Below are 11131 nucleotides of genomic sequence, written 5' to 3'. Positions count from 1 at the left end.
TCCTATGACTGGATGGGAGTGCCATTCTGCTTGCTTCCTGGTGTCAAGCTTCCCTCCTGGGAAAGACGAGCTTCAAGTTGAGGCTGACTCTTATTCACGGTAGATTGTTCAGCGGCACTGCGAGCATACGCTGCGGCGGCAGCGCTATTCGGGTATGCCTGCGTCGGAGTTTGATTCGCGTACTGGTACCGCTGAGCCGAAGCTGTCACAGGGTTGCGTCCCTGAGGAGTGGCGTTAGATGTGGCTGTCGGTCCAGGTCGCGGAGTATAGGGCTGGGGAGTATATCCATTGGAGGTAGGACGCTGAAACTGTGGTACATTGTTGGCTTGGCTGTATTGAGAGCCAAAACCTGGGCGTTGGGAAGGAGTGCTTGGTGCTCTACCTCCTGCATAAGGGGGAGTGAATGATCCCGTCGATGAGGGTTGCCGGGCTTGTGGGGGTACTTGGAATGCACCTTGCGATTGAGACAGACGAGCATTCGAATTGAAAGAACGCTGGTTGTATGCGGAGTGAGGGGCCTGGAAGCTGCTGGGCCGAGTGGAAGATGGCGTTGAAGCACGATTAGCGGCATTCGCCTGAGCAGCGATGGCCGCAGCACGCTCTAGATGAAGCGTGTGATCATCTTTCTCCATTGTGCCCTTCCAGTCGGGGCTTTCGATGATGATCTTCTGGCTTATGTTCAACTCTGCCAATTGATCACCATTCACCTTCGCAACGACATATGGAGGCAAGCTGCCAATTATAGAAACAAGCCTTGACCTCAGCTTTTCGTAAACGGCCCTCTCAGCATCGGACGGTGTGTCTGGGTCTTCAAAGTCTGGTGCAGGTGATTCGTCATTCTCACTGGCAGAGGGGATTGTCGTTTTACGAATGTTTTGGTATGAAGCCAGGGTTTCTAGCAAGTGAGAGACCTCTGTGAGAACATCGTCAATCTCTCTAGATTCCGGGGGTCCTTCAGGTGCCTTCTCGATTGAAGCAAGATATTCGGCATAATCTTTCGGTTTGAGCGAGTCAACCATCTCGTTAAGCGTGCTTTCGTCAATGTTGTCGATCGCTTCAAGATCCACCTCATCTGGTACATCTTCTGTGAGAGAGAGCAGGGTACGCAAACGCCTGGCACCTCGTTGCCCCCACCATACCATGCCTTTTGATTCGGCTTGCATAACAGCCCCAGAACTATCGAAAGACGGGGCGAATGACGAGTAAACGCCTTGTAGAAGAGAAGAGTCATCGCCGGTCCAGAGAGCAGGGTCCCCATACTTTGACCCAACGTTTGCATCTTCATGATGCTTTTCAACACGAGACCAATAAGATGGTGATGAGGTGACTCCACCGTATTGCAACCATTGCCCGGAGGGTACCGGCACGAGGCTGGTGTTGCTACGATCGCCCGAGAAGTTCTTAGGATCAAGGACGAGATCAAATGGGTCGAGCCATGAGACTGCGCTTCGATTACCTCGTTTCCGAGGTTCCACGGGAACCAAGCCTGAACGGGGAGCAAAAACCTCGCCAAACGTTCTCGGCTTCGGGGTAGTGGACTCGAGATTATACGGAACCACGCGAGTGGTGGTGATGCCATTAGGCAGTCCACCTTCACGAAGTGGTTCTTGCACCTCCACAAACTTCTCTGCGCCAGACTCGGAAGACTGCAGGGGTACCTTGACAGATTTTTGAAGACTGGAGAATAACTGTTTCGGGTGTGATTGGCTCCCACCAAACAAAGTCAACGCCTGTTTGTCCTCGCGAGGGCCGATGTGTGAAGCTGTGGACTGAAGTTGATCATCATCGTCGTCGTCTAGTGTCTCAGCTTTGACATCGGTCTGATTGACAAAGGATTGACCGACAAGGCTGTTCATGTGCTTCTTGAAAGCCGCAATGCGATTGACTACCTCCGTTACAGGTGCGCCTTCGGCACTTGCTCCATTTGCCTGGTTCTGGTTGCGCTCAATCACTGCGGCAGAGGCTCGTTCAATGTCGGCCAAAAATTCCTGCAAGGTGTTGTAACGGCCCGCCTCGACCCGTGTCTGCATGTTGGATGTGTCTTGGTCGCCCGATGTTTTGGCGCGCTTCGCCCGAGGCTTAGTCCCCGACGAGGGGAAGGGACACGAAAGGAGCTGGAGTTCAGTGTCATGCCTGTTATCGTTAGCAACCAGACAATACGACTCATAGATAGTTCAGCTTACTTTAAAAGAAGACCAACAAGGGTCCGCAGAGTCTCGTGGAGATTGAGACTCTCACGCGATCCGGACGAAGCAGGCTCGATAGCTGGATTCTCGTCCTGGGCCGAACGCTTCCTCTTACCCGGAGTCGCGGTCGCAGTTGACTCCGGATGAGATTCGCCATTTATCGGAGCCATCGATTTGGGGTCTCCACCTTCGTCGGCGCTCATGGTGGGGGGTTTCGCGGGAGGGATAAGGTTGACAGAACTTCCTTCGACGCGATTTCCTCCAATGCAGACGATGTCTTGAAGGACCTTGATGTGTTCGAGGAAAAGATCAAAAGGTCGCGACCTAACGGCTAAAGATCAATGGCCAGTTGTGGTTGTGAGTGATCTGTGGTCTTGTTCGCGACGGGTGGTTCGAGTAGTCTTGATGCGAGGCCTCAAGAAAGGATGAAATCGCGACTGATGGGGGTGGAACAACACGCAGGAGTCCAGGCCCTTGGGGTTGGATCGGCGGAAAGTAAAAAGGAAACCAGATAAGGAATAAACCTGGGAAGTACAATGGACCAATCCACCACCCCAAATGTTTTTTTTTGACAGTGAATTAATACTATGATCGAAGGACGAGGACGATACCGTTTCGTGAGACTCAGACTGCGCGCTTGGCCGAAAAGTGTCGATCCAGCACGTGACTTGATCCCATTTTCTGCCGTGGAGCTTGATCTCGACTGTTGGATTTCGAATTTGTTTATGTTCTCGCTCTCTGTTCTTTTTTGGTTCGAGAGGAAATTGAGACGTCTGACTAGAGTACTCGCTCTAGAAAAAGTGTCTCTATGATTACATTCATGGATGTCATCGGCTCTCAATCACGTTCGAGGCCTTTCGGGGGTACCCTCTTTAAGAGCCGCGCAGAGGCGCAACTACGCATGTCGCAAGGTATGTTAGACCTAGGGAAAGACATGCAAGTGGAGAGATTTGCTGATACGAGAGCTATGGTTTAGGACCTACACGGTGACGCATTATTCCCATATCATAATGATCTGCTGCGAAGCATCCGACGTGCATTCCATTCTGGTTCTTCCCACGCTTTAAAACCACAACTCGCGCAGCTAGATCTCGAGCAGCAGGATGGGTATCGTACCGAGGCCAATAAGCCATCTTTACAACTGCCGAAGGATTCCCAGCATCCGAGAAAACCACACACGCAGAAGCCATATCCAAGATTGTCGAAAACCTCACAAAAATACCAACCGACCCCATCCGATTATCTTTCAGAATCCCTTCGGAGTGCAGGATATTTCCTTGGGTCCGGCAGGACCATTGCACGAGCCGCGATCGACCTCGACCTAGATCATGTCCTTCCTAAAAAAGGGTTTCAAATTTTACCAAGTTCCGGACCACGTTTCGTACGACAATCTCTCCAGACTACACTTGGGGAATACATCCGCCTGGTGGAACCACTGTTGAAGAATGAAGGAGACAAGTCGAATGCCTTAGACATTGCCCTCATGAGTGTATTTCGAAAGGACAGCCACCGTTATCTTACAGCGCGAGGCTACGATGTCGAAGATGTGGCTGCATGGGCTTGGATTTTGACGAGCAAGAATTCTCATAAAGCAGTCTCTCGAATATTTGCACTTGAAGCCGATGGCATAACTCGAACAGGATGCATGGATGGGCCTAGGGTGCCGCCTTTCATCACCTTGTTTCTGTTGAAAGAGCAATACTTGGAACCCCATGTTCTGCGGTTGCTATTGATTCATTCTTTACATCTCATGAGCGGTGAGTCACTGCCGGCCATCGGAAACCTTGAAAACTTGGAAACGAATGCTCCGACGGAACAGCCAGTACCCAAAGTTGATGTGACTACATGTGCAATGCTGGTTGTTCGCTTGATCCGGCATGCGCGACAGGTCTGGCCGGAGGCGTTTCCATTCATTGCGCGCGCGTTTGCTGGCTTTCTGACCAGACCAAACCTAAACGAGGGTGGGAAATCAAAGTCCGAGAGGGCCAAGATTGATCGATTGAAGACGAAAAACTTCAACGAGTGTCTTTGGGAGCTCTCGTTCCCCACGAAAATACATCCATTCCGATCAGCCTTCATACAACAACAGGCACAGTTTGAGCTCCTTAGGGCTATGGCCTCTCATAAGCCTGTTCTTCCTGTGACACGGTCAGGCTACCGAGCTGTAGTCGCAGTTCAGCTTGCTCACAAAAAGACAACTGCTGAGCGCCAGTCTGCTAAATTGAAAGCCCCTTCGTGGCCTCCATGGAAAGAGGAAAAGCTTGGTATGGATGCTCAACGAGGAAATGAGGGCCTTCACAGTCGTGCGATGAAAGTGCTGTTCCAGATGAAAGAAGCAGGTTACTCTCCTCATCTGTGGGAGGAAATATCTGCCATCCTAGCTGGCTGGGACTCTGATAGTAGCCCCACAGTGCAAACAAGAGCACTAGCCCTTCGCCGACCATCTCTGGCATTGGAAATACCTTACGTCCGCAACCATCACCTGAAATGGGTGGCACGAATACGCGCTACTAGAACTGTACGTGAAGCTTGGGCTTGCTTTTTGTCCTATCAGGACCATGGCCTACCTCCCAAAGGGGTCATTTATGCTACAATGGCCGAAAAATTAATTTTTCGCCAAAAGGCGACTCATGGCAATTTCGATCTAGCTAGTCATGCCTTACCTGGTGACGGGCCGGAGGTTTACCCTGAGCCGGCGTCTGCTCGGGATATCATCTATGTGCGCACAGAACCACCCACCTTGGATGACTTTCTGGATGAAATGATCTCGCAGGGATTCCGTCCTTCCGGAAGACTGCTCGCGCTCCTTGTTCAGTCTGCTCCAAGTCTCTCCTCGGGATTGGCCTACTTGCAATGTAGCAACCTCACAGACGATCAGATCATGGCACTGTGCACTGTCTGGCGTCAACCGCCAGAATACCAAGAATCGCATCTCAAGGCACTTAAGTCAGTGCCGGATATTCTATTCGGCTCATTCATCGCGTTTTTGTGCCGAAATTCGCGAATGACAGTGGCCACATATGTAAAGGACATATTTATGGCCGACCGCCCACCCCAGCCAGTCACCGAAGACCAGCCCCTTGTCAATCTTCTAGAGTACCGGGAAAATGAACAACAGATAGGTCATCCGATGGCCTTCCGGCATGCCATCCAATTGGTCAAGTCGCGGCAGCCACCTTGCCGCTGGGCATGGCATATCCTCCTTTCTGCCTTGTGTCGTGATCCTATTCAGGGCTATGAGCGAGCGTATGACAAAAGACTTTTCCGCATATTGGCATGGCACGGGATGGTTGAGGTGTTGAATTGGATGCGAGCTCGCAATATTGAAATTGGTCCAGACGATTTCCAACCATTATGTGTGACATTCTACAGAGCTGTTGATGCTGGCATTCATCAGCCTTCAAAGGTGGAAAAGGCACTGAAGCTCTACCAAACCGCTACGAGTTGCCCAGAGATTGAAGGCGGAGATGCCTTTGATATCCTGATTGAGGATGGCCTTTCACTCCTGAAGACCCAATTTGATCAGTTGGTTCTGCCTTCGACGAAAACGTCCAGTGTAGCAGAGAGAGGCGTGTTTGGAATGGACAACAAGAGCGAGTCACCACTTGACTTGCCTGCGCATCTCCACGTTCCATTTTTTGCGACGCTGCATAGTTTTGTGCGGGCCATGGGAATCGTGGGAGACGGTGATGGTCTGTTACATCTACTGCGGTGGATGAGTCGATCAGCTGATCAGCTGAACGAGCTTGCCGAGGAGCGTCTAAATGGGGAGCGAATGATGCGACAGACCCTGGTGGCGATCCGGTTGTACCTGGAGAAGCTACAACCCCAGTCGATCAAGGGTGACCGGATAGCATCGGACTGTAAAGTGCAAGAGGCATACGACATTGTCAGCCGGACACTGGGTTGGGAGTGGCCAAGTGATGTGGAGGTTGAGGAATACCTATTGTAAAATACTGTAACTTTAACATAGATCTGAATGAATTGTGATACCCCCTACACCCTATTTCTATCCATCCATGGTGCATGATTTACCCGGGAGCACTTAAGACGTCTAGTTGTAGCTCGGCAATCGTCGGCCCCAGTGAGCTTCCCCACACCCGGAGCTCCGATAGCAAACTTAACAGCAATTTATGATCTCCATCGTTTCCCCTCACACACCTTACACAACCCTGTGATCGAGAGAATTCTCGACCCGTCAATCTGACCTGGGCAATGGCAACCACACTAGCGCCCCGACTCGCCCGCCTCACCCCCCCTCACCACCTTCTCCCGCCAGACCGCGACACAGACGACGCGAATTTTCATCTCGCGATACAGCACTAGCCCCGAGGACGTAATCAAGACCCAACAGGTTCCCGCCCCTGGATCCGGTCATGTGCGCGTGCTGCAGCTGAACCGACCCAACGCCCGAAACGCAATCTCCCGTCAGCTGCTCGAAAGTCTCTCAAAGCATGTCAAGTCCATCGCCGCGGAAGAGGGCAACGGCCCGACGCGCGCCTTGGTAGTAGCAAGCAACGTCGATGCCGCATTCTGCGCAGGCGCAGACCTGAAAGAGCGCGCCAAAATGACACCTGCTGAGTGAGATCCATAGCTCCCGGTGCCTATCCGAGCCCTACTAATCAGGTACTCGAAATAACAGGACAGAAGATTTCCTCATGGACCTCCGCAGCACCTTCAAAGAACTCGCCAACCTCCAGATCCCCACCATATCCGCCATCTCCTCCATGGCTCTTGGCGGTGGTCTTGAGCTCGCCCTCTGCACTCACCTCCGCGTCTTCGGCTCTTCCTGCCTGGTCGGTCTCCCGGAGACCCGTCTCGCAATCATTCCCGGCGCCGGTGGCACCTACAGATTGCCCGCATTGATTGGTATGAACCGCGCGCGCGACATGATCCTCACAGGTCGCCGGGTGACGGGCCCAGAGGCGTATTTCATGGGACTGTGCGACCGCCTTGTGGAGGTCTTGCCTGAGGAGTCGACGCAGGAGGGCGTTGCACGTGAGAAGGTTGAGAAGGCTGCTATCCGCTTGGCGCTAGACATCTGTGAGGGTGGCCCTATTGCCATCAAGCAGGCGCTATTGGCTGTTGAGGGATCACCGATGGGCGAGGCCTCTGAGAACCGGGCTTATGAGGGTGTGATTGAGACTGAGGATCGGTATGAGGCGCTGCGCGCTTTTGCTGAGAAGCGCAAGCCTGCTTTCCGTGGACGGTAAGCGTGGAAATGACATTCCCATGGGGTTGAATTTGGGTTGTATGATATAGTAGATTCAACCCTTTCTTGCCCTTTCACTATATTATCTACATATGTGGGTTTCTATGGATTGGACATGGTTTCTCGGATGTCGGAAAGAGATATAATACTACGTCAGGCATTCAAAATAAGACATGTATAACACAAGTACTAGATGACCCGAGCCTTGAAATCTTGGAAGTAGATTCTACTGCCGTTCTATAAACAGCAACTCTCGAGATCATGGTATGCCACCGGGCGTATTTTCAATAATTAAAGTAAACGTATCTGCCTAGGTCAACTGAAATGTGTTTTGTCCATGATGCCAATTCGCAAACAGGCCATTTAATCGGGGTTACCAAGGCGCTTAATCCGGGCACCGGGCATGATGTTGCCCGGGACGAGTATTGCCACATTCAGCCTTGTTGCCTGCATCCTGTGTCTTGAAACTTGCCTTGATACGAATATCAGATTTATCAGTATATAATACTGGTATTGTGGACGCCCCCACTTTGTCACTCTTGCTCCCGACTGTAATGGTGCGTCGCTCTAGCACGGCGCTTTGGAACTGCTCCCTGCAAGCACGCGCCAGGATGAGTCTGGATAGAGCGATATTTCGCATGAATCACTTCGAGCCGAGACGCTTGATTTCTCCTCGCCTCATTATTCGTATACCATCTCAGCGATGGTGCCATTTCTGCATGAGACCACCTACGGACCATCAATCTCGGTTGCACCTGATTCTCTAGGGCACCATTGACCTAAGTTGCCGTTGCGTCACACTCTATAGGAACGAGTGCTTATGATTGCTATGTAGCTACACCGTTAATAGAATTACTGATATACGATTCAGTGAAGCCTTCGCACACCAGCTCCATTACTATGTCCAGTTGGCCTACTGTAGGTAGGCACTATCTGCGATGATATACTAGCTCAAAATCCTCGGATATAACCAACATGGGACGGTTTTTGTTCTACTACTATTGCACAAAACCCCACTTTTCTGTCAAATGGTTGCCAAATCACCTTTGAAATCAAGCAAATTGCAATAGGGATTGATCCTTGACACAAAAGTAGCCCTATTACTGGTCCCTTATGTCCTTATCTCACTTGAGACACCTGACCATCTTCTTCAATTTGCCCTCCCACTCTTTCTCTCTCAATTACGCGCCCAATCTATCGGCATTCGCCAGCACTCCTAAAGGATATAGCTTCGGAATATTCTGGCTCATATGAAATAATTTGACTCGGACCAACCCAAAATGTTGCTCCCACAGCCTCTTCCCCGGGTTCCAAGCACGGAAGAGATTGTTCCAATGATGAGTCGCATAATCAATGCACATGATGCCATTCGCGAACTTATTCTCAAAACCGTGACTCCGATCACCGCAACGTTCGACAATGTCATGCTACCCTTGGCACAAGTCGAGAATGCTTTCCAAGGCGAGTTGGGTATGATTTACATGCTCCAGTATGGATCTCCGTCTCTGGCGACTCAAGCCGCATTCGACGAGGCCCGGAAGCTGTATCTGGAAGCCGAAGCATCGTGGAAAGGTGATGTATCCTACTTCAGACTTCTCCAAGCGGCAAGCACAAAGCCCGATTTCCACAAGTTGGATATGGAATCGCAACATCTGATGGAGAAGAAAATGTTGGAGTATAAGCATGCCGGACACGGTATTCTGGAAGATTTAGAGTTAGAGGAATATCGTAAATTGGAAATGGAGATTGCAGATCTAGAAATGCGGTTCCAGCAAAACATCTCGAGAGAGACTGGAGGAGTGTGGTTTAGCACTCAGGAGCTAGATGGGGTGCCCGAAGACGAGCTAGCGAGATGGAAGGACGATGGTGCAGGGGGAGAGGAGACGATTAACGGGCATCAACGAAGCGTTTTGGTGCCTTTCGCAAATGGGGGAACACTGGCTGTCTTGACGTACGCCCATTCTTCAGAAACTCGCAAGAAAATGTTCCTGGCGGATAATTCAAAGCTGGAGGATAATGAATCCCTCTTCGAAGAAATTATCACGCGCCGTGCCAGAAAGGCAAAGATGTTGAAACACAATACACACGCGGAATTCAGGATCGAGAGTCGCATGGTGAAGACCACGGATTGGGTGAAGATCTTTCTGGAAGGATTGCGAGAGACCCTTTGTGGTCATGGTCGAGATGAGATTGAAGCTTTGCAGTGTCGACGACTAGAGGATCTAGCCGATCAACAGTATCCCGACACGAGCGTGGGATTTCCACCATGGGACAAGCGGTATTATGAGCGTGTTTTGCAGCAAGAGTTTGAGGTTGACCAGGTCAAAATCTCAGAATTCTTTCCTTTGGAGAGCACTGCCACTCAGATGCTAGAAATTTTTGCATTTGTGCTTGGCCTTCGATTTAAACCTATTCCAGCAGAATATTTGACTCGAGATGTCATCTGGCACGACACTGTGGAATGCTTTTCGGTGTGGGATGGGAAAGACGACGGGTTCATTGGGTACCTCTATTTCGACTTATTGTGGAGGGAGAAGAAGTATCGAGGTAACCAAAGCGTGAACATTCAATGTGTAATTCTTGCTTTTCCGTTTATTCTTCGTCCGAGCTGATCAAGCCAAAACAGGGATATCTCCGTCCGGATGGAACTAGACAATACCCGTCAACAATTCTGATGTGTTCATTTCCGACTGCAACACCGACAAGCTGTGCGCTACTCAAACATCATCAGGTCGTCACTCTCTTCCACGGTGAGTACCGCCCAATCACCCTTTCCCCTATACAAATCATCTGATAGGCACATGAATAGAAATGGGTCATGGAATTCATGATCTACTAGCCAGGACCAAGTACACCCACTTCCATGGTTACAGATTGCCACCTGATTTTGGTGAGATGCCAAGCACCATGCTAGAGAATTTTTGCTGGAGAGAAGATGTCCTACAGGGTCTCAGCTGTCACTTTACCACAATCGATGAGAAATATTTAGCGGAGTGGCAAAAGCAACACCCCGACCAGCCAAATCCACCGATAAAAATACCGGAGGACCTGGTGAAACCACTTATCAAACATCGGTATTCCAACAGAGGACTCTACCATTTGTATCAGTTGTGTGTGATGACTGAATCATATCTATCTTCCCACTGGAGCGACAGACTGACCACCTAGCTAGGTCAATATCGATATTCGATCTACAAATACACTCACTAAGTACGGAGAGTGACATTAACAACCTCAATATCCAGAAAATGTGGTATGATCTTCGCGAGGAGATCGAGGGGATGGACTTCTCGGAATGCAGAGATGGATTTGCCTTTGGGACATTCACTCATCTAACAGCTGGTTATGATGTGTGCTACTATTCTTATTTGTGGTATGTTAGTTCCAGCAGGATCAGTGAATAATACTGACAGAATAAGCTGCACGGCCATGGCGCAAGATGTGTTCCTGTCTGTCTTTTCTGACGACCCATTCAACACTGATGTTTGGGACAAGTACCGACGTGGAATTCTGGAGTGTGGTGGGAGCCCGAAGGATCTATTGCGGACGCTGGAGAGCTTCTTAGGTCATCCGCCAAATATGAATGCTCTGGCAGAAAGTATGACTCGGGCGAAAGAAGAAAGATAATCATAGAGTTCAAGGGTTCCATGGTTGATGAGATGTGAACTTTCTGTTACGGTGTCTTCCGTGATTTGAAGACTCTGGCCATGTACAGTCCATGTTGATCTACACT

General features: G+C 50.3%; 3 protein-coding genes across 3 annotated transcripts; 2 read left to right on the top strand and 1 right to left on the bottom strand.

Annotated features, from left to right (window-relative positions):
- Positions 1-2: 2 nt before the first annotated feature.
- Positions 3-2389, bottom strand: N7503_008816 (uncharacterized protein; the record flags this gene model as incomplete). The annotated part of the gene is made up of 2 exons (XM_057068363.1): positions 3-2133; positions 2184-2389. 2 exons carry the CDS (start codon positions 2387-2389, stop codon positions 3-5), a joined length of 2337 nt encoding a protein of 778 aa, XP_056919218.1.
- Positions 2390-3010: 621 nt separating this feature from the next.
- On the top strand, positions 3011-7399 carry N7503_008815 (uncharacterized protein; the record flags this gene model as incomplete). Its single annotated transcript, XM_057068362.1, has 4 exons — positions 3011-3097; positions 3163-6075; positions 6418-6767; positions 6829-7399. 4 exons carry the CDS (start codon positions 3011-3013, stop codon positions 7397-7399), a joined length of 3921 nt encoding a protein of 1306 aa, XP_056919217.1.
- A 1279-nt stretch (positions 7400-8678) lies between these two features.
- N7503_008814 (M3 family metallopeptidase) lies at positions 8679-11025 on the top strand (the record flags this gene model as incomplete). The annotated part of the gene is made up of 5 exons (XM_057068361.1): positions 8679-9971; positions 10025-10148; positions 10208-10508; positions 10571-10771; positions 10818-11025. 5 exons carry the CDS (start codon positions 8679-8681, stop codon positions 11023-11025), a joined length of 2127 nt encoding a protein of 708 aa, XP_056919216.1.
- Between the last annotated feature and the right edge of the window lie 106 nt (positions 11026-11131).

The sequence above is a fragment of the Penicillium pulvis genome (genome assembly GCF_028828015.1).
Source record: "Penicillium pulvis strain IBT 33274 chromosome Unknown contig_7_segment1_segment0, whole genome shotgun sequence".
Lineage (NCBI taxonomy): Eukaryota > Fungi > Ascomycota > Eurotiomycetes > Eurotiales > Aspergillaceae > Penicillium > Penicillium pulvis.
Note: the sequence above shows the minus strand (reverse complement) of the source record. Positions and strands in the feature narration are given on the sequence as shown.